This window comes from Manis javanica, chromosome 16 (assembly GCF_040802235.1).
Source record: "Manis javanica isolate MJ-LG chromosome 16, MJ_LKY, whole genome shotgun sequence".
NCBI lineage: Eukaryota > Metazoa > Chordata > Mammalia > Pholidota > Manidae > Manis > Manis javanica.
Window position 1 is genome coordinate 51,446,260 of NC_133171.1, and position 23,970 is coordinate 51,470,229.

At 36.2% G+C, this 23,970-nt stretch overlaps 1 protein-coding gene across 1 annotated transcript in view; it reads right to left on the reverse strand.

Moving 5' to 3' along the window:
* Positions 1-23,970, reverse strand: part of DNAH8 (dynein axonemal heavy chain 8) — a 336,734-nt gene that overhangs the window by 296,881 nt on the left and 15,883 nt on the right. The window contains exons 5-8 of the mRNA XM_073224126.1: positions 16,921-17,072; positions 10,492-10,681; positions 9,859-10,022; positions 4,118-4,294 (exon numbers count right to left, since the gene is read on the reverse strand). Coding sequence (XP_073080227.1) covers positions 4,118-4,294; positions 9,859-10,022; positions 10,492-10,681; positions 16,921-17,072 — 683 coding nt within the window. The remainder of the gene's footprint in view (positions 1-4,117; positions 4,295-9,858; positions 10,023-10,491; positions 10,682-16,920; positions 17,073-23,970) is intronic.

Sequence of the window (23,970 nt, forward strand, 5' to 3'; positions counted from 1 at the left end):
GCAACATTCTTCAATGAATTGGAACAAATAATTCAAAAATTCATATGGAAACACCAAAGACCCCGAATAGCCAAAGCAATCCTGAAAAAGAAGAATAAAGTAGGGGGGTCTCACTCCCCAACTTCAAGCTCTACTACAAAGCCATAGTAATCAAGACAATTTGGTACTGGCACAAGAAGAGAGCCACAGACCAGTGGAAGAGATTAGAGACTCCAGAAATTAACCCAAACATATATGGTCAATTAATATTTGATAAAGGAGTCATGGACATACAATGGCAAAATGACAGTCTCTTCAACAGATGGTGCTGGCCAAACTGGACAGCTACATGTAGGAGAATGAAACTGGACCATTGTCTAACCCCATATACAAAGGTAAACTCAAAATGGATCAAAGACCTGAATGTAAGTCATGAAACCATTAAACTCTTGGAAAAAAACATAGGCAAAAACCTCTTAGACATAAACATGAGTGACCTCTTCTTGAACATATCTCCCCGGGCAAGGAAAACAACAGCAAAAATGAGCAAGTGGGACTACATTAAGCTGAAAAGCTTCTGTACAGCAAAAGACACCATCAATAGAACAAAAAGGAACCCTACAGTATGGGAGAATATATTTGAAAATGACAGATCCGATAAAGGCTTGACATCCAGAATATATAAAGAGCTCACACGCCTCAACAAACAAAAAACAAATAACCCAATTAAAAAATGGGCAGAGGAACTGAACAGACAGTTCTCTAAAAATGAAATACAGATGGCCAAGAGACACATGAAAAGATGCTCCACATCGCTAATTATCAGAGAAATGCAAATTAAAACTACAATGAGGTATCACCTCACACCAGTAAGGATAGCTGCCATCCAAAAGACAAACAACAACAAATGTTGGCGAGGCTGTGGAGAAAGGGGAACCCTCCTACACTGCTGGTGGGAATGTAAATTAGTTCAACCATTGTGGAAAGCAGTATGGAGGTGCATCAAAATGCTCAAAACAGACCTACCATTTGACCCAGGAATTCCACTCCTAGAAATTTACCCTAAGAACGCAGCAATCAAGTTTGAGAAAGACAGATGCACCCCTATGTTTATCGCAGCACTATTTACAATAGCCAAGAATTGGAAGCAACCTAAATGTCCATCTGTAGATGAATGGATAAAGAAGATGTGGTACATATACACAATGGAATACTACTCAGCCATAAGAAGTGGAAAAATCCATAAGAAGTGGAAAAATCCAACCATTTGCAGCAACATGGATGGAGCTGGAGAGTATTATGCTCAGTGAAATAAGCCAAGCGGAGAAAGAGAAATACCAAATGATTTCACTCATCTGAGGAGTATAGGAACAAAGGAAAAACTGAAGGAACAAAACAGCAGCGGAATTACAGAACCCAAAAACGGACTAACAGGTACCAAAGGGAAAGGAACTGGGGAGGATGGGTGAGCAGGGAGGGATAAGGCAGGGGAAGAAGAAGGGGGGTATTAAGATTAGCATGCATGGGGGGTAGGGAGAAAGGGGAGGGTGGGCTGCACAACACAGAGAGGACAAGTAGTGACTCTACAACATTTTGCTAAGCTGATGGACAGTAACCGTAATGTGGTTGTTGGGGGGACCTGATATAGGGGAGAGCACAGTAAACATAGTATTCTTCATGTAAGTGTAGATTAAAAATTAAAAAAAAAAAAAAGAGAGAAAGAAAGAAAGAAAAGGGGGATTACTCCTTGATAGGATAAAACTATTGGTAAATCAAAGATCAACACATGCTTTAAATATCCTTAATGTTGATCACTTAAAGGGTGTCAGATGATCAGCTATGGAGGTACTCTTTTCTGATAATATTCCTTTCTCTTAATAAAAAAAAAAAAAAAGCAGTTACTGTGTGCTGACCTCCAATGAGTTCTGCACAGTGGTATAGAAGGTATGTCAAAGTGTGGGCAAAGGGTCTGTTTGTTTCTATGCAGAAGATTAAGGCCTAGCTTGGATACCCAGAAAATGAACTAAGATACGATATGAGGAGGAGCTTCCGGCATCAGCACTCTCTGGAGGACTCGTGCTGGGGGATGATCATCAAAAAGCCTCCACAGGGATCCGGATGATGCTGCGGTTGTGGCTGCATCCAGCCCACCATCTCCTGGACTTGCCATAGGAATGAGGAGGGAGATGTCTAGGCTGGCATGTGCATACAGTGAGACAACGAATTTGACCGGATCTGTACTGTTGGAACTCAACCAGGAGTTGGGAGGGGTGCAAGTTGTAGCACTCCAAAATCTCATGACTATAGACTATCTACGGTTAAAAGAACATATGGGATGTGAACAGATCCCAGAAATGGGCTGCTTGAATTTGTCTGATTGTTCAAGTACAGTTGGACAATATCCATCATATCATAGATAAATTTTCACAAATGCCTAGGGTGCCTAAATGGTTTTCTTGGCTTCACTGGAGATGGATGGTAATTATAGATTTGCTTTGTTTATGTCACCATATTCCTATTATGTTAATATGTGTGTACAAATTAGTTAGTAGTTTAAAACCTATACATACTTAAGGTACTCTACAAGAAGATATGTCAAAGAAATAATCAATCCTCCCATGTTTCCTTCCATATGCTACATCTATAGCTTTTCTTCTTCCTTCCTAATTACAACCCTTAAATAGAATTCGTGCCTCATATCGAATTTACCGAGTATCATAATTCCTCCAGGTGGTAAAGATACCTCGAGACAAGTGCTGGGCATAGAAGCCACAGGGCATAAATCTGCAAAGAAGTAAAAAGCTAACTTTTTCAAACAATATGGCTTCTCTCTCACTTACCAACTTTACATTTCCCTGTATGGCCCCGGAATATGACTGGTTAGCCAGAGATGGGTAAGATTCCTCAAGGGAGGAACAACCTAAGACAGGCACAGTCGAAGGGGGGCCATCAGGTGAGAAATTGGGGATCAACAGAGGTGAGGCTCAGAAACTCATCCCCCCTGCTTTGAGAAAAATCTTCTGCATCCGTGAATGTTTTGCTGCTCTTGTCTAGCTTGGATTAATACTTAGTCCATAGGCACACACCTGATCATCTACATTTGCCCTCTTACAGCACTAAACTATGTTTTCTACCTTTATGTTGCATCTACCTACCACTTCAGCATTTTATTAAAAATAAAAATAATAATAATAATAAAGGGAGAAATGTGGGATCAACATATAAATCAAGTATAAAAATCAAATGAATATTCATATTTGACCTGATTGTTTATAATTCATAATGCGTGATCAAAACCGAAAGTTTCTGTGATGAATGCCCTTGTACTGTTTACCATGTAAGAATTTATTCACTATGTAAGAATTCATTCACCATGTAAGAACTTGTTCGTTATGCTTCAGAAGATTGGAGACTGACGAGAATTAGGCTTGAGATGAATTAATGATTGTACACTGAGCATTGACCCCCCTATACTGAATTTTATTGTTATTAACAACCATTTGATCAATAAATATGAGAGATGCCCTCTCAAAAAATATATATATATATAAATAAAAATAAAAATGTTGTAAAAAAAAAGGGAATTGTAACTTGCTGGACAAATTAAGAGTTGATCAGCTTCAGATTATCTTGATTAGCTCTTTTATATATTAGGTATTACTAGTTATACTTATAAGTATATAGATTATATATGCATTACTACTCTATTATTATTAGAGGAGAAATGGATTTAGCCTCTGGGATTGAAATTTAGTTTTGTGACTTCATTAGGGGCACTATTTCCAAGAAACTGTCTGTAATCTTTCTTTTCATAGGTCCAATATCATACTTTTAGTTTTGCTAAATGAACTAATAAACAAATTATAAAATTAAAAAAAAACAATTGAAAAAGAATGGCAATCACCCCATAGTAGTACTGTTAAAGTTTGTGTGCGAAATACTGAGAAATAATCTTCATTTCTATACTCTCTTTTCCTCTTCTGGAAATAAGCATAGTATATGAGAGAAAGCCTTACTCAAAGTTTAACACTTGTCAAAGCATGATTCCGCTATATGATGTAAAGAAGCAGTACAAAAGGGTAATTTTCCCATTGGTTGTTCTGAAGTATGCCAAACTTTAAAATAAAAAGCTTTTTACCTTTAATAATTTGGAGTGTGCAACATTAAGCACATTTATGACTGCCTTACAGTTTGGCCCTTTAATCTGTTCAATGATATAATTAAATTTGGCTGACATGTGTTTCCAGTGTTCCAGTTCGATGAGTGGCCCAGAGTCATCAGCTTCTTTTCTTATCTGCTCACTTTCAATAAGTACCTGTAATCAAAAAAGTTCACTGAATATAGAAATGTTACTTCTTTGTTGAAATTTCATTATTTCCATAAATAACATTCAACACTGTATAATATTAAGAACTTTTAGCAAAGTAAGATGGAATGGAACTTCTTTAACATGATGAATAATAACTACCAAAAATCTACAGCAAACATCATACTTAAGGATGAAATTTTAGGAAATATCACTTTAAAACCCAAGACAAGTTTGCCACTATCACCACCCACTTCTATTCAACCTGCTAATGGAGATCCCAGAACAAGTAGACAAAAGGTATAAGAATTGGAAATGAAAAAACAAAAACAGAATAATCATAGATGATATGGTTGGCCACATTATAAAAATTCAAGAATATCTAAAGGTAAATGTTTACAATTAATAAACTTAACAATTCAGTAAGGTTGCTGGATATATTCATAAATATTAGTAGTATTTCTTTAAAAGGCCATCTGGCAATCTAAAAAAGCAATTTCTAAAAAGACAGCATTTGCTGTAACAAATAATAATTATATTTGGAAATTAACAAAAGATGTGCAAGATCTTTTTGAAGAAAATTAGAAAAGTTACTTCAGCACACAAAAGAAGACCTAAATAAATGGAGAGATAAGCCATGTTCATTGACGGAAAAATTCAGTAATGTAAAGATGGCAATTTTCTCTAAATTAATGTTTATATTCAATGATATTTCAAACAAAAATCTCAACGGGGCTTCCCATGATACTTGATAAACTAGTCTTAAAATTTATTTGGAAGAGCAATTAACCAGAGATAATAAATGCAATCTTAAGAAAAATACAGAAAGGGACTTGCCATACTAAATAGTGATTAAATATCAATATGTTAGTAAAAAGCTACAGAAATTAAAGCAGCATAGTATGAGTGCAAAAAACAAACAAGTAGACCAGTGGGATAAACAAAGAGGTCTAGAAACTTTATTACCGAGGTGATGTTACAAATGTGGTAGGAAAATGGACTCTTGAATAAAACAGCTCTGGGATCATTGGCTAACTAATGGAAAAAGACAAAATCAAATTCCTACCTCATTACACACGTAAGCACAAATAATTCCAGACAGATTAAAAACATAAATGTTAAAAAATGATAAAATTTCTAAAGGAAATATAGGAAATGAGGGTATGGAACTGAATACTGTAATTATCAAGAAAATGGTTACCACTAGGAAGAAGAAAAGGGAGTTAAAACTGGGAAGAGGAATGCATAAGGACTGTAAGGAGCTGGCAATATTCTATTCTTTAATTTATGCAAAGGTTAGACAGGTGTTCATTTAACAATAATTTGTTTATTTTATTGTATGCACTTCTGTATATTTCTCTATTTAAAATAAATAAATAATTTAGGAGAATATCTTTGTAATATTAAAGTAGGAAAGGGTTTCTTAAATAAAATACAAAGGCACAAAGTTCTTTGTCACTGAATGTAGCTAAACTGAGGCTACATTACAGTCTGTCACTAATATATTTACATTTTTAAAAATGTAAATCTTTCACATGACCCAGAACACCATACCAAATGAAAATGCAGGACACAATGGGGACCAATAAAGGATTAGCATTAAATATTAATATTAATATTATTTAAAGTAAGATATCAGCAAAATAAGTAACATGTCATCAAGCAATCTGAAAGAAAACTAAATAAAGGCTATCAACAGGCAATTCAACAAACAAGAAACCTAAATAGCCTTTAAAAATGCTCAATCTCAACAGTATCCATGGTAATGCAAAATAAATCAACATACCAATTCACAATCAATATACTGACAAGTGTAACAAAAGAGTTTAAGAAAGAGGAACTCTCATATGCCTCTGTAAAAATATATGCTAATATGACCACTATTTGGAGGGCTGTATAATACCCAATAAAAGATCCATATTTTCAGCAATTCCACTGGGAAACTCTTAAACATGTGCAAAGGAGACATGAACAAAAATATTCACTGAGTATATATTACTACTGTTGGTAATGACAAAAAAAAAGCAGAAACAATTTTCTTTCTGAGGTAGTGAATGAATAAATTTCTCTACCTCCTTAAACAGAGGAAATTAGACATAATTCAAATGTCTCCTAACTATCTGAGAATCTATACAATAAACTGATTTCTTCGTAGAGAAATACCAGATACTAGTTAAGTGAATGAATTCAATTTACTTATACCAACATGGATGAAAGAGAATGTTAAATGAAAAAAAAAAACTATAGAAGGATATTGTGGTATTATACCATTTATGTAAATGAACACACAATCGCTACTATCCAAAAGACAAGAAATAACAAGTGTTAGCGAGGATGTGGAGAAAAAGGAACCCTCCTACACTGTTGGTGGGAATGTCATTTGGTGCAGCCACTATGGAAAGCAGTATAGAGGTTCCGCAGAAAACTTAAAATAGAAATACCATACAACCCAGTAATTCTACTTCTAGGAATTTACCTAAAGAAAACAAAATTCCCTGATTTTTTTTGAAAAGATACGTGCACCTCTACGTTTACTGCCCCATTATTTACAACAGCCAAAATATGGAAGCAACCAGTGTCCATCAATAGATGAATGAATAAAGAAGAGGTGGTACATATACACAATGGAATATTATTTAGTCATAAAAAAAGAAAGAAATCCTGCTATCTGTGACAATATAGATGGACCTAGAGGGTATTATGAAATAAGCCAGGCAAAGAAAGACAAATACCATGTGATTTCACTTATTTGTGTAATCTAAAAACAAACAAAACAAAATGAATAAAACAGCAATAGACTCATAGGCACTGAAAAGTGACTGGTGGTTACCATAGGGCATGGGTTGGTGTGAGTGGGTGTGGAGGTGAAGGGAATAAAGAGGCACAAAAATCTCTATCATAATATAAGTTGGTCGTTGGAAGGGTAATACAGCACGGAGAATGTAGCCCATGGTTCTGTAACATAACATCCTTCAGTAACTGCACTAGTTGGGGTGAGGATTTAATGTGTGTAACTGTTGAACTACTGCATTGTATACTTGAACCCACTATAATATTGTATATCAACTGTACTTCAATTAAAAAAGGTTTTAAACACAAATACACATTTTGCATTTATATATATATAACTTACAAATACACCTTCTTTATATATATTATAAAGCTTATAAACAGGCAAATGCAATAAAAGTATAAAACTTTCAGGGGAATGAGGGAGACAATAACATCAGCATAGAGGTAATATAGAAGGAGGGAGAAGAAGAGTTGGAGGCTTTAGTGAAAATGAAAGAGATCCAAAACACATATAGCAAACAGTATCTGTTTAATCTGAGTGGTAGTTACAGGGGCGTTATTCCCCATACTTTTTATCTTTATAACTTTTCATAACTTAAACTGTGACAGAATTTTTAAGAATACAAATGGGGTAAAATTCATAATTTATTTTTAAAACCTATTTAGTTTCTATCTATAAGCCATGAAGTGCTTTTAATTTTAACCACGATGTATGGAACTTTTCCCTAATTTATCACAAGATTCTCCACCCCTTGAACAGAGGATAGGAGACGTAATTGAAACTTTTTATAAAGGCCAAAAGTCTATATGATTTGAATCATTGAATTAAAGAACGAAAATTGACTTTAAAAATTAACTAAATCAAATAACTTTTGATGTTTCATTCCTGCTACATTATTCATAGATGGTAATCCAGCCTCAATTGGATACTTTCAGGGGTGTGGTATACTTTGTTTTCAGGGGGAGAAAAATTCAGTGAGGAAGTTGTCCTGATTTCAATTTAAAATCTGTCTTATAAGCATCACACTCTGGCATTACTTCTGCCTTTTTAAGGCCATACAGTACAAGTCTATTTTCACATGCAATCCCATCAAATATTTGAAGATATTATGTCACTCCTAACCCTCTTTTTTCCCCCAGATCAAACATCTCCGTGTACTTCCCTTGAGTGACATTGTTCATATCCTTGGCCTATTATTCTCTGAATTGTCCATTTTTCAATAGTTTATAGAAGTTCTTTATATATTATGGATACTAACTCTTTGTTATATATGCTGATAATACTTTATTCCAGAAGGTTGCATATCTTTTAACTTCACTTATGACAGCATTTGCCATATGGAAGTTACTACATATTTTTTTATGTACCTAAATATGTCAGTTTTTCTTTCATGGCTTCTGGTTTTGTACCTTGCTTAAGATATTAATATAGTCCTGTTATGTTCTGGTTCATTTATAGTTTTGTTTTGTTTTTTCACATTACTTTTCTAAGGCTGGATTTGTTCATACAACATGCTTTTGAGTTCATCCATGTTGTTGCATGTAACTCATTTTTTAATTTTAGCTTTCATATTTACATCTGTGATCCATCTTGAGTTAATTTTGTGTAAGATAAGAGGTCAAGGTGAAGATTTGAGATGTAATTTTTTTAAAGATCTTTCCCATTTCCTGCATGGATTCTACTTAACTGAAGGTCATTTGCTGTAATTGCTTAACCTGATTTTCTTATTTCTAGTTGTTAAATCTCCCCATGTTGAGCTATTTTCTTTTGCTTGCTCATTTTAATTAAAGATGATCTATAATGATTGATCATAATAATTGGAGAGGACCTCCTCAGCCACTGCACAGGACACAGCTTGATTTCCACAGTGGGTTATAACTTCCCCTTCCTCCAGTGGCAAAGCAGGGGGCTGCAGGAGTCCTCTGGTGTGCAATTAAGTACTTCAATCTCCTAGTGACACCTAGAAGCAAATTCGGTGGACAACACTCCAGGCCTTATTGGAGGTTCTAAAGTCCTCTGATTTTTCCACTCCAACTACAGCTCTCTCCAATAACATAGTTCTAAGAGAGGTAAAAGTGGAAATGATCTCTTCCAACTCTTGCTTGATCAAGATTTTTCTCCTCTACTCTTCACTTAACTGAGCGTTTTCCTCTAGTGTTCCCCTGTCCTGTACTGCTGGACTAGAATCTGTCATTTGAACCCTAGAGTCCTCTCTAGGCAATTACATAGTATCTGACTTTTGGCTCAGTATTTGTACTGCAAGTTGAGACCTCTCAAAATGTTGACATATACCTCATTCCTATCACTGCTTTCCTTATTGCCAGAGAAAATTTATTTGGCCAGAGAGTTGCAGAGTTGCCACTGTAGAACTGATATGAATGAGCCTAGTCTGAACCTCTTTGTCAACACAGACAATTGCATTGATCAACCAAGAGGCAATAGTATCTTCACTGTGTCCTGTTCCTCTTCACATACAAACAATATATGAAGTACTATAAATTAATGCTTGCTGTTCCTGATTCTTCATTATTTCATTCTCAACCCCTTAAAGGGGTTGTGGTTATTGTCATTGCCTCCCCCTTAAAGTAAGAAATACCTTAAAATTGATTTTAAGTGTTCCTTAGAGAACAATGATTTTGCACTAGAGTCGAGAAAAGGCTGAAGTTTCATAACAGAATCAGGAAGACTCCTCTTCCCTTTACTTTTAGGGACAAACTGCAATGGCCAGGACACTGATGAGAACTACCACTTATATATTAAATTACTTGAGTTAGCTCACCTGTTCGATCTGTTTGTACCATATCATCAGCACATCCTCTAGTTGACGAACAGTTTCTGGGTTGCTGGCTGCAGCTGCCACTTCTTCTGAAGTTTGCAGTTTGGAAAAATCAACATTATCTATCTTCTTTAACTTAACTGTTCCCTCAACACTTATTCTAGCACCTAAAAGGGTATATTGAGAAGAGGTGTTCAATATCAACATGTAGTTTTAAGCTGTAATGTCAGAGATCTAATACTTTTTAGAAATATAATTCAAACTGATCATTAGATCGTGACTTGGTGCTTTGTTAACATTATATATTTAATAATATGAGAAGATAAAATTATATATTCTAAAAGAGCTATTAATAAAGCATGTATTTTTAAATACAGTGAAAATTTTCATTAATAATATAAGAAGAGAATCCTTCTGACACAATGAAAAAGAAAAAAGAAAATATCTTATATCTACAAATATCCCTGGAAATGAAAGGTTCTAATGATTTGATCTTATCTCTAGGTCTTGTAATAACTTTGATTAACACAACTTTTAAGATGGGAATTTTTTCTCTAATGCTTATATTTAGTAACATATCTTACAGTTAATTTGCTTGTATTTACTAATTTACTAAACATTAAATTTTATACTTACTATCTAAAAATGAAAGGTATCTGTTGATGGTTTCAGTGAAAATATGTTTTTCAGACTCTGCTTGCTTAGACTGGCTTAAAGCACCCCAATTACTTGTTGCAAGAATAGCTGGTAAAAATATTTTTGCCAGCATATTCCTAATCCCAATTAGGAGTCCTTTTGATGCATCCAGAACAGTGAATAGCACTTCCTGAAAGGGTAATATTCAAATGTTATTTTGTATGCTAATCTCATTAAAGAACTGAAAATCATAACCCATTTTACATTACTATAAGCATAGATGATGCATTTTATAAATCATTAGGAAAAATTAAGTGGTCATGAACATTAGAGTTCTAAAATAGACAACTTTATATTCCACCCCCATTTTAACCATTCACGTTTGCTAACCAAAGAGACACCTTCCTCGGTGCTTTAATTGGTGCAAAGGGAAGGAGATGTGGCCTGAAGCCTGTACAGTGTGAAGGAGATGAAGCTGAGCCTCCTGCATAAAGAAAGCTCTTAGTGGAAAGGTGCCCTGTCCATGAAAATAGAACCAGAAAGCCTCTGTCAGGCTAGGAAAAGAGCAATGAAAACTAGCCCTTGCCAAGAATTTTAAATGTAAAAATAATAATCCACAAGAAATCAATCTAAATCTCAGAAATCAAAAGTCCAGCATTCACAACTGTGACATCTCAATTAATACAATTTAAGTGATATGGAAATCACAAGCCAAGAAGTTAAAGCCAAAGCCACTAAAAACTGTTTTTTAACTGTGGGTGTATGGCAGTAGAAAACAAAATGACTGTTCATAGTTTGCTAGCATTTGTGCTAAGGTATCAACAGTTTCCCCCCCATTATTGCCGCACCATTAGTCAAATATCAGCACAGTTAAAAGGGTAAATAACATCTTAGTACTATGATGAAAATGGTTTTAACCTCACAGATTCCCTGAAAGAGTCTTGGGGATCGTGTTGAGAATTACTGGTATACTACATGGCTCAGCTATGATTGCATTTACCTGTGATGTGAACAAATATTAAGCTAACCAGAATAAAATATAACTATGTCGGAAGAATGGATGGATGGGAAATGGTGGGAGGGTACTGGACAAAAAAGAGCTAAATCAACCTCTTCCATAGAAAAAAGTCAACAGATAATGTCAAAACTGGCAAAGGAGCAGTCAGAGTGTATTATTTAAAAATACAGAAGCAAATGAAAGAATCTGCTAAAAGTTTAGTGGTTGCTTCTAGAGAGTGGGATAGAAATCAGTTTTCGTAACAAGATCTACAGCACTTCTTAAGCAACTCTAATACAACAAAATCTCAACTATAAAAAAGAATGAGTCAAGTCACAGACAAGTTGAAGGGAGAACTATGCAAGACAGACTGAGGGAATGAATCCACACATAGAGACACCACTGTGAAACTGCAGGACTTCAAAGAGAAGGACCAAAAGCAAACAGGAAGACAGATTACCTGTGAAGCACACTAACAGGACAGGTCTCAGCCACACAGATACCAGAAGATAATGGAGTCGGGGCGGGGGGACATAATTCCCAAACTAGAATCCTAAAGCAAGCTACACAACGTCTCTTAAAGCAATCTTTTGTCATAAACAGAAATGGAGAAAAATTAGATTTGATTTCAGTTATTTTTCCCATTGTAAAAGATGTTAAGACTCTGTAACTATACTAAAAAGAACTAATATTTGTTGAGGGCCTACTATCCATCAGGCAAGATAAGAATTTGCTTATATTGCGATTGAGTCTCACAACAACTCTCCAACACGCGTATTACTGTTCCGAAATTAAGAACGGTAAGATGTAAGTCTTAGAGAGGATGAGCAACTTGCCAAAGAACACACCACCAGCCAGTAGTGGAGCTGGGACACAAATTTGAGTCTGTCTGACTAAAATTCCTACTTTTCCCAATCTGCCATCCTGCCTTCCCAAGACTACCTAAGTAATGTCCAGGCTTTAGGTCCATTCTCTTTCTCCTTCTAAAACCACTAAAGAGTTAAAATCATAATTGAATAGGATATAAAGTAACTACTACTCAAAATGGTGTGAACAACACTGTGTTCCCAGTGAATGGAAGTATGGAAACGATTTGCATACCATCTAGAAATTGGAATTTTCATGGATTTTAAAAGCAGTATCCAAAAAATAAATAACACTAAGTTCTATTATAGCTAATTTCTCAGTTTCTTTGAATATATGAATACAGCATTTTCTTGGAACTCAGTTCAAACCTATGCATAGAAAGGGAAAAGAGAAAGCAAAAGTGTAACTATGAAAATATATTCAATGGTTAACTACAAGCTGGTGACACTAGAGCATGGTGGAATAAGATGCTCCATGTTTTTGTTTCCCTACAAAAACCATTATTTCAGCTTCTCCCAGTGGACACAGGTGGCTTTGTGGGAGCTGTGGGATCCAGCACCACACAGCAAGGGACCCAGGCGGAGTGTCACCCAATGAACATCAGGCAATAGGCATGTAGACCCCAGTCTGGCTGTGGACCCTGCAGTACCCCATGAACCAGCTCCAGCTGCTCTTGGCCACACATCAGGAACTCCTGGAAAATACTTTTAAACAATAACCTATAGATAAGAAAGCCTCCATAGAAGTCTAGGTTTCAAGAGAAGTTCCAACATATAGTTGGAGCAAAAAAATATGAGTTTGGACACACTGGACAGGATAAGAAGAGCAGCTTGACTTTACCCACATCACACTGCCCCAGGGGTAGCACAGCTTAGGGCCGAGAGAGATCCTCTCAGCCACTGATTTCTACTGCAGGTGAAAATGAGAGCATGTGAGTGAGCACCTGGCTTCCTCAGCTGTGCAGATGCTGCCAAAGAGTCTCATTTATCTTTTATCCCACCCAGAGTACTGAATCATGAGCTGCATGACTGGGGTTGGGGGACAGGTGGAGGCTGGAAGTCCATTAGATAGGACTTTTGAAAGGCATTTTATGGAATGCAGATCCTACCAACTGTGTCACAGACTCCATCACAAAGCCTGCCACTGGGAGCCCAGCAAGGGCCACTGGGAACACCTGGCACATGGATTCCTCTTGCTGGCTACTGGGCACCTCTAGCCCTCAGCATGCCTCATGTACACATGCTTCCCACCCTGTGGTCTGGCTCCCTGTGCATGGTCATGATGGCAGCCGCAAGAATGAGCTTTAGCAGATGACTACTAAGGACATGCAGAAAGCCAGCCCAAATCTGAGGGCCAAGGAGAGACCACAAACTTGACTTTTAGTGTCACCTTTGGGAAAACAAAAGGGCAGCTGTCAGCACCTGGCCTGGTGCATTGCAGGGTTGAGAGGAGGCATACAAGCTTAAGAATTCTGCCAGAAGAGGCACCAAGAAACATAGAGCAGGTCTATCCATAGAGGGTCTGAGAAAGCCTCAGAATCACCAGCAGAGCTGACAGAAGGTATTTCTCTCCCAAAGGCAGTTAGTAAAGACTGAACAAGGTGACTACTACTTCAGATGTGAAGACAGTAATGCAAAACTTCAAGATTGTGAAAAATCAAGGTAATGTGACGCCACTGAAGGATCACAATAATTTTCTAGTAAGTAACCCCAAAGACATGGAAATCTGCAATTCACCTGATAAGGAATTCAAACTAACTGTTTTAAGGGAAATTAATGAGCTTATAAGAAAACAAAGCAAAATAATTAACAAAATCAGGAAAACAATGCATGAACAAAATGAAAAGCTTAACAGGGATAGAAATCAGTAAAAAAGAAGAACTAAACAGTGGAGTATAACAACAAAGCAATAACTGAAGGAACAATACAGCAACAAACTCACAGAACCCAAGAATGGACTAACAGTTACCAAAGGGAAAGGGACTGGGGAGGGTGGTTGGGAAGGGAGGGATAAGGGGATTAAGAGGCATATGATTAGCACACATAATATAGGGGGGACATGGGAAAGGAAGTATAGCACAGGGAAGACAAGTAGTGATTCTATAGCATCTTACTACACTGATGAACAGTGACTGCAATGGGGTATGTGGTGGGGACTTGATAATGGGGGGAGTCTAGTAAACATAACGTGCTCATGTAATTGTACATTAATGATACCAAAAAAAAAGACATATGTAACCCTATGTTTATTGCAGCACTATTTACAATAGCCAAGAAATGGAAACAACCTAAGTGTCCATCAGCAGATGAATGGACAAAGAAGATGTGGTACACAATGGAATACTATTCAGCAATAAGAAGAAAACAAATCCTACCATTTGCAACAACACAGACGGAGCTAGAGGGTATTATGCTCAGTGAAATAAGCCAGGTGGACAAAGACAAGTACCAAATGATTTCACTCATCTGTGGAGCATAAGAACAAAGCAAAAACTGAAGGAACGAAACAGCAGCAGAATCACAGAACCCAAGAAAGGACTAACAGTTGCCAAAGGGAAAGAGACTGGGGTGGCAGGGGATGCAGGGGGTGGGAAGGGAGGGAGAAGGGGAATAAGGGAGCATTACAATTAGCATACATAATGTAGAGGGGGATACGGAGAAGGCAGTATAGCACAGAGAAGACAAGTAGTGACTCTATAGCATCTTACTACGCTGATAGACAGTGACTGTAATGGGGTATGTGGTGGGGACTTGATAATGGGGGGAACTAGTAACTACAATGTTGCTCATGTGAAACCTGAGCATAAGATTGTATATCAATGATACCTTAATAAAAAAGAAGAAGAACTAAATAGAAATTCTGGAGCTGAAGAATACCAAGAAATGAAAAACACAATAGGTAGCATCAACAACAGAATGGATCAAACAGGAGAAAGAATCTGTGAGACAGAAGATGGGAACTTTGAAATTATCCAGTCAGAGAAGAACAAAGAAAAAGTACAAAAATGTGAAGAAAGCCTAAATGACATATAGAATACCATCAAAAGAACCAATTTACAAGTTATTGGAGTTCCAGAGAGAGAAGAAAAGGAAAAAGGGGCAGAGGGCTTATTTAAGAAATAATGGCTGAGAACTTCCCAAATCTGAAGCAATATTTGTATATTCATGATCACAAAACTCATAGGTCACCAAACAAAATGCACTTGAGACTCAACACTTTAACATTCAAAAACAAAAAGAAAATCTTAAAAGCAGCAAGATAAGAGAAGCATGTAACTTAAAAGAGAATCCTTTAAGTCTATCAACAGATTTCTTAGAAGAAACCTAACAGGCCAGTAAAGGGTTGAATGATATATTCAAAGTGTTGAAAGAAAAAAACTACTAATCAAGAATACTCTAACTGATAAAATGACCCATCAGAAACAAAAGTGATATTAAAACTTCCCCAAACAAACAAAAGTTGAGGGAATTCATTACCACTGGACCTGCCTTACAAGAAATGCTGAAATAAGTTCTTCAAGCTGATGCAAGAACACTAATTAATAAGATGAACACTTATGAAGATACATGATACACTGGTTAAGTAATAGATTCAGAATACTCTAATACTGTAAAATGGGTGGTGTATTAATCACTTGCCTATAGTACAGAGGTTAGACAACAGTAGTAAAAATAACCATAGCTACCATAACTTGTCAGTGAATGCACAATATAAAAAGAGGTAAATTGTGACATCAAAAACATAAAAGAGGGGAGCAGAAGAGTAGAGTACTTATATGTAGTTAAAGTTAAGTTGTTATCAGCACAAAATAGACTGTTATGTCTATATAATTTCTATGTAAACCTCATAGTAAAAACAAAGCAAAGCATCTAGAGTAGATTCACAAATGACTTTTTAAAAGGGGAAACAGGACATACCATGTTCATTGCACCATTATTCATAATAATGAAGATATGGAAACAACCTAAGTGTCCATCTCTGGATGAATGGATAAAGATGTGCCATATATATGGAATAGCACATATTATCCATAATGGAATGTTATGTAGCCATGAGAAAGACAGAAGTCTTGCGTTTTAAATGTTGATGGACCTTAAGAATATTATGCTAAGTGAAATAAGTTAGAGAGAGAAAGACAAATACTTGTATGTGGAATCTAAAAAAGCCAAACTCATAGAAATAGAATGGTGATTACCAGGGGCTGGGGTATAGAAGAAATTAGAAATGCAGGTCAAAGGATACAGACTTCAGTTATAAGAAGAATACATTTGGGGGATATATACAGCATGGTGATTATAGTTAACAATACTTATTATATACTTGAAAGTCGCTAAGAAAGTAAATCTTAAATGTCATCACCAAAAAAAGAGAAATGGTAATTATGTAATTATGTGAAGTGATGGAGGTGTTCACTAATGCTACATTGGTAGTCATATAGCAATATATAAATGTATTAAATCAACATGTTAGACACCTTAAATTTACACAATGGTATACATCAATTATATCTCAATTAAGGAGGAAAAAATGTTTAACTATGTATCTGGGGAAAAATGTATACATACCTCATGAATATTTTTAACATTTACAGCAACATCATTTCGACAGCGAACAAAAAATACACACAGCCCTTTTAGTTTCTCTGGAGCTGCACTGTCTATATAGAGTCTCATCATTTTTGTCCCTTTGGTTGCTCCAGCAATAGTTCGACCACATTCTGAAAACAAAAGTCAGGAATTTAGCATGTGATCACATAGTTGATCAAATGTGATAAATTACTGTGGATCTTACACTGTTAGTTCTTGCTTTACTTTTAAGTGTTCGGTATGACTCTGGACTAGACTTTTTTTTGTCTACAAAAAGACATTAATAATTGGAATTCTTAACTTCCAGCCTCTTCTGGTTCCTTTCCCTCAGCTCTGCATTTTCCCTCCCTTGGCCTGACCTCAAGCAAGGCCTTCTCGCAAACTGTTCTCCTATCTCATCCGCCCTCAATTTACCTAATCCTGCACATCTTTCAGATCTCAGATGAAACATCAGACCTCTGGGAAGCTTTCACTGACTCCTTAAAGAGAAATCCAGTCCCCTACTAAATACACTCATAGCACCCAATTTATATTAAATTCTTCCTTGAACTAATTTCCTGAAAATTAATAATTTAATTATAAATCTTCCTTGAATTTAAAAAAACTATTAAAATATAATTCTGTGAGATGTCTGCTTGTAATATTAATATGCAAAATTCAACAGTCTTCCTATTTACAATAACCAATTGAAAATATGATAAAAGAAATCTTAAAATCTCCATCAAACACACACACACACACACACACACACACAAATGTCTTGTCTTCCTAGCCTGCCTTCCTTTATGTGTGGTCGATTCCTCCTGTCCTATGATTCTGAAGGACATCAGTCTGAGAGGCCTGCAGTCTAGGCTCATGAAAATTAAACTAATTAGACTCCCTGCAAAAATGTAAATCTTGAAAGGTCAGCAGATGGAGGGACATAATAAAGATCAGAGAAGAAATAAATAATATTGAGAAGAATAAAACAATAGAAAAAAATCAATGAAACCAAGACCTGGTTCTTCTAGAGAAAAAATAAAATAGATAAGCCTCTAGCCAGACTTATTAACAGAAAAAGAGAGTCAACACACATCAACAGAATCAGAAACGAGAAAGGAAAAATCACGACGGACCTCACAGAAATACAAAGAATTATTAGAGAATATATGAAAACCTATATGCTAACAAGCTGGAAAACCTAGGAGAAATGGACAACTTCCTAGAAAAATACAACCTTCCAAGACTGACCCAGAAAGAAACAGAAAATCTTAACAGACCTATTGCCAGCAACGAAATTGAAGCAGTAATCAAAAAACTACCCAAGAACAAAACCCCCAAGCCAGATGGATTTACTTCAGAATTTTATCAGACATACAGAGAAGACACAATACCCATTCTCCTTAAAGTTTTCTAAAAAATAGAAGAGGAACAAATACTCCCAAACTCATTCTATGAAGCCAACATCACCCTAATACCAAAACCTGGCAAAGACCCCACCAAAAAAGAAAACTACAGACCAATATCTCTGATGAATGTAGATGCAAAAATAGTCAACAAAGTATTAGCAAACCGAATTCAAAAATACATCAAGAGGATCATACACCATGACCAAGTGGGATTCATCCCAAGGATGCAAGGATGGTACAACATTCAAAAATCCATCAACATCATCCACCATCACAGCAACAAAAAGAAGGACAAAAACCACATGATCATCTCCATAGATGCTGAAAAAGCATTCGAAAAAATTCAACATCCATTCATGATAAAAACTCTCAACAAAATGGGCATAGAGGGCAAGTACCTCAACATAATAAAGGCCATATATGATAAACCCACAGCTAACGTCATACTGAACAGAGAGAGAGGCTGAAAGCTTTTCCTCTGAGATTGGAAACAAGACAGGGATGCCCATTCTCCCCACTGTTATTCAACATAGTACTGGAGGTCCTAGCCATGGCAATCAAACAAAACAAAGATACAAGGAATCCAGATAGGTAAAGAAGTCAAACTGTCACTATTTGCAGATGACATGATATTGTACATAAAAAACCCTAAAGACTCCACTCCAAAACTACTAGAACTAATATCAGAATTCAGCAAAGTTGCAGGATACAAAATTAACACACAGAAATCTGTGGCTTTCCTATACACTAACAATGAACCAATAGAAAGAGAAATCAGGAAAACAACTCCATTCACAATAGCATCAAAAAGAATAAAATACCTAGGAATAAACCTAACCAAGGAAGTGAAAGACCTATACCCTGAAAACTACAAGACACTCTTAAGAGAAATTAAAGAGGACAATAACAAATCGAAACTCATCCCATGCTCATGGCTAGGAAGAATTAATATCGTCAAAATGGACACCCTGCCCAAAGCAATATACAGATTCGATGCAATCCCTATCAAATTACCAACAGCATTCTTCAATGAACTGGAACAAATAGTTCAAAAATTCATATGAAACCGCCAAAGACCCTGAATAGCCAAAGCAATCCTGAGAAGGAAGAATAAAGTCAGGGGGATCTCGTTCCCCAACTTCAAGCTCTACCAAAAAGCCATAGTAATCAAGACAATTTGGTACTGGCACAAGAACAGAGCCACAGACCAGTGGAACAGAAAAGAGACTCCAGACATTAACCCAAACATATATGGCCAATTAATATACAATAAAGGAGCCATGGACATACAATGGGGAAATGACAGCCTCTTCAACAGCTGGTGCTGGCAAAACTGGACAGCTACATGTAAGAGAATGAAACTGGATCACTGTCTAACCCCATACACAAAAGTAAATTCAAAATGGATCAAAGACCTGAATGTAAGTCATGAAACCATAAAACTCTTAGAAAAAAACATAGACAAAAATCTCATGGACATAAACATGAGTGACTTCTTCATGAACATATCTCCCAGGCAAGGGAAACAAAGGCAAAAATGAACAAGTGGGACTATATCAAGCTAAAAAGCTTCTGTACAGCAAAGGATACCATCAATAGAACAAAAAGGTATCCTACAGTATGGGAGAATATATTCATAAATGCAGATCCAATAAAGGGTTGACATCCAAAATATATAAAGAGCCCACACACCTCAACAAACAAAAAGCAAATAATCCAATTAAAAAATGGGCAGAGAGCTGAATAGACAGTTCTCCAAGGACGAAATCCAGATGGCCAACAGGCACATGAAAAGATGCTCCACATCGCTAATCATCAGAGGAATGCAAATTAAAACCACAATGTGATATCACCTCACACCAGTAAGAATCGCCATCATTGAAAAGACAAACAACAACAAATGTTGGCAAGGTTGTGGAGAAAAGGGAACCCTCCTACACTGCTGGTGGGAATGCAAATTAGTTCAACCATTGTGGAAAGCAGTATGGAGGTTCCTCAGAGTGCTCAAAATAGAAATACCATTTGACCCAGGAATTCCACTTCTAGGAATTTACCCTAAGAATGCAGCACTCCAGTTTGAAAAAGACAGATGCACCCCTATGTTTATCGCTGCACTATTTACAATAGCCAAGATATGGAAGCAAACTAATGTCCATCAGTAGATGAATGGATAAAGAAGATATGGTACATATACACAATGGAATATTACTCAGCCATAAAAAAACCAGATCCTACCATTTGCAACAACATGGATGGAGCTAGAGGGTATTATCCTCAGTGAAATAAGCCAGGCAGAGAAAGACAAGTACCAAATGATTTCACTCATATGGGGAGTATAAGAACAAAGGAAAACTGAAGGAACAAAACAGCAGCAGAACTACAGAACCCAAGAATGGACTAACAGTTACCAAAGGGAAAGGGACTGGGGAGGATGGGTGGGAAGGGAGGGATAAGGGTGGGGGAAAAAAAGAGGGCATTACGATTAGCATGTATAGTGCGTGGGGGGCATGGGGAGGGCTGTGCAACACAGATAAGTAGTGGTTTTACAGCATCTTACTACGCAGATGGACAGTGACTGTGAAGGGGTATGTGGGGGGGACTTGGTGAAGAGGGGAGCCTAGTAAACATAATGTTCTTCATGTAATTGTAGATTAATGATACCAAAAAAAATGTAGATCTTGAATGGAGACACACAAAGGTAAAAGGGGATTTGAGAGATGTCAATTTAGTGATGAAGCCTAAAGAAACTGCCCTGAAATCTGTGAAAATGTTCTATTCCTGTCCTTCCCATGGCCTGATGGCTCAAGTAGTTTCAAATTTTGTGAAATACCCAAATACTTTTTTTTCTTTGCTACATAAGCCAGGGTCTATTTCTGTTACCTGCAGCCAAAGAACCCTGATGTGTAGCCGTGTAAGAGTTCAAGTGCTCATCATGAAAGTTGGCACAGAGTTACCTCTACCTTTAATATCCTCTCACCTTTTTCCTTGATAAGAGAACCTGACTTTTGTTCAATAATGCATATATTCCAGGGAGACAACTGCTTTCTGGGTAGCCATGTGACACAGTTCTGGGCAAGAAGACATAAAACAAGTCTGAGCTTTCCTCATACAGAGGAAAGGTGTGACTAGTAAGGCCCTTTCCCACAAAGATATGATGTCTGGAGCTTCGTCCTGTGGTAACCATATGGGCAAACATGAATGCAAAAAGGCAACATGTTAAGAAAGGAAGAATATCAAGAAAATAGTAGATTTTTGATGGCACTACTGAGCTTTTGAACCATTGCTAGCTACTGCCTGCCTTGTTATGATAGAAAAACAGACCCCTAAAATACATATTTGTTTAATACACTATTAGAATTTCCATTACTTATAGCTGAACATATTCCTTGCATGATAGATCCACACATAGGGGCATGGTTTCTAGAAAGCTCAATACAGCTATACATGGAATATTGTACAGCATTTCTGAAATGAGATAAATCTGTATGTAATGACATGGAAAATGTGTAGGCTATATTGTCAAGCACAAAAATCAAGTGAAGAATAAAATATATGATCACATTTTTAAATGACAATAAGCATTTATATGTTAGCACATGCATATAAAAAAGACACATAGAGGAATATTTAGCAAGCTGATAAATGTATTACTTTTATAGATAGCAAAAACAATGATTAAAATATATTTATCTTTTCTTCTGGCAATTCCCCTCCTGAGAATTCTTCCTGAGAAGTCTTCTGAATCCACATAGAATTACCTTTAATGATATTCTTTGAGGCATTGTTTAAAGGAGCAAAAAGTTGTAAACAACCTAAATTCTAATAATAGGAAGTAAGTTTTGAATGTAATAGTTACATTAGCCTAATGAAATACAATGCAACTGCTTAAAATTCAATTGTAGAAATGTATCTAGTGACAGGGAAGGCAGTATAGCACAGAGAAGACAAGTAGTGATTCTATAGCATTTTACTATGCTGATGGACAGTGACTGTAATGGGGTATGTGGGGAGGACTTGATAATGGGGGGAATCTAGTAACCACAGTGTTGTTCATGTAAGTATATATTAATGATGCCAAAAAAAAATGTCCTTATAGTAAACATCCAACTCTTAAAAATCATTTCAAATAGGTTTACTCAGCCTAGGATATTGGCAAAATATCGAAATACAACTTAATAAAGCAACCATGGGATCTAATAAATAAATAAATAAAAAGAAATTAATCTAGTAGGATGGAGAGAAGAATAGTATCAAATTTTAAAAGCCACTGTAGACTAATACATAGAGTTGGAGCCCATTTGTTATGAATATATATATGAATATTTTATATTTTTTATATAAAATAAAACAGAACTATTTATACATATATACACCATTGACCTTAAATAATGTGGGGCTAAGGGAGCTGATCCCCTGTGCAGTCAACAAATCCATGTATAACTTTTGACTCCTCAAATCTTAACTACTGATAGCCTTACAGTTGACAGAAGCCTTACTGGTAACACAAACAGCTGATCAACACATATTTTGTATGTTCTATGTATTATATACTGTGTTTTTTTCAATAAAGTGAGCTAAAAAAAGGTTTTCTTTCAAACTGTCACAATTCTCCAAAACATTTTCCAGTAATTTACTGAAAAAAATATCAGTGTATATGTAGAACTACACAGTCTAAACCTGTGTTGTTCAAGAACTAACTTTACATATACACACACATTATTCATGTACATACCTAATTCTCTCTCTCTTTCTCTCCAGAAAAGTTATAAAGGGATGTTCACCAAGTAGTTAACAATGCGTATTCCAAGTGAGTGGAAATGTGATTTTTATTTTTCTTCTAATTGTAGACATTTTCTTATCTTTCTATAATTTTCAGCTCATCTTCATTTTTAATGAGTTATGAAAATAAGGACGATTTAATAATGCCCCAGGGTAAGAATTGTGAGAGACAGCAAACCTACAGAGCACATTTAGTCATTAATTATGAGTTTACATGTTTTGTTGGGGAAGAACGACATATATTAAACAGATGAAAATAGAAGAACATAATTAAGTGTGGTACTTCACAGGTTTTTGTAAACTTGCAAAATGCAAACTTTAAATGAGACAGGAGGTTGGAGAACAGTGATGGATGTGGTTTGGAACACTTCAGGAAGGCTCTGTAGAAAAGAGAATGCATGAGGTGATCCAGAGGACAGCCAGGACTTGGCTGGGCAGAGAGAAGAAAGGCATTCTCAGAGTCAGAAGGGTGGGGAAAAGAGCACAGAAATGACTCTGTTATGTACAGAAAGCAATGAAGGGTTCGGTTAAGGGCAGCAGCAAAATCATGTCCAGCAGAGAAAAGTTCAGACTAAACAAGTACGTGTGTCCAGGTTACAATGGGCCTTAGCATAAAAACAAAAGATTTGGACCCACTCCAATGACTACCAGCACAGTAAATGATTTACTTGGCAGAAATAAACAGAGTGAACTTCAGAGAGGGAATCTGGTAATAGAGATACTGGTTTTCAATCTGGAATACGAAGTTAGGCATAAGATAAAGGCCTAATCTAAAGGCAGCAGAGGAGGAAAGTGAGAAATAACGAATATGAGGGACCTGCTGAGAGTGAAATCCACAGGACTTAGAACATAAGTAGTCTAA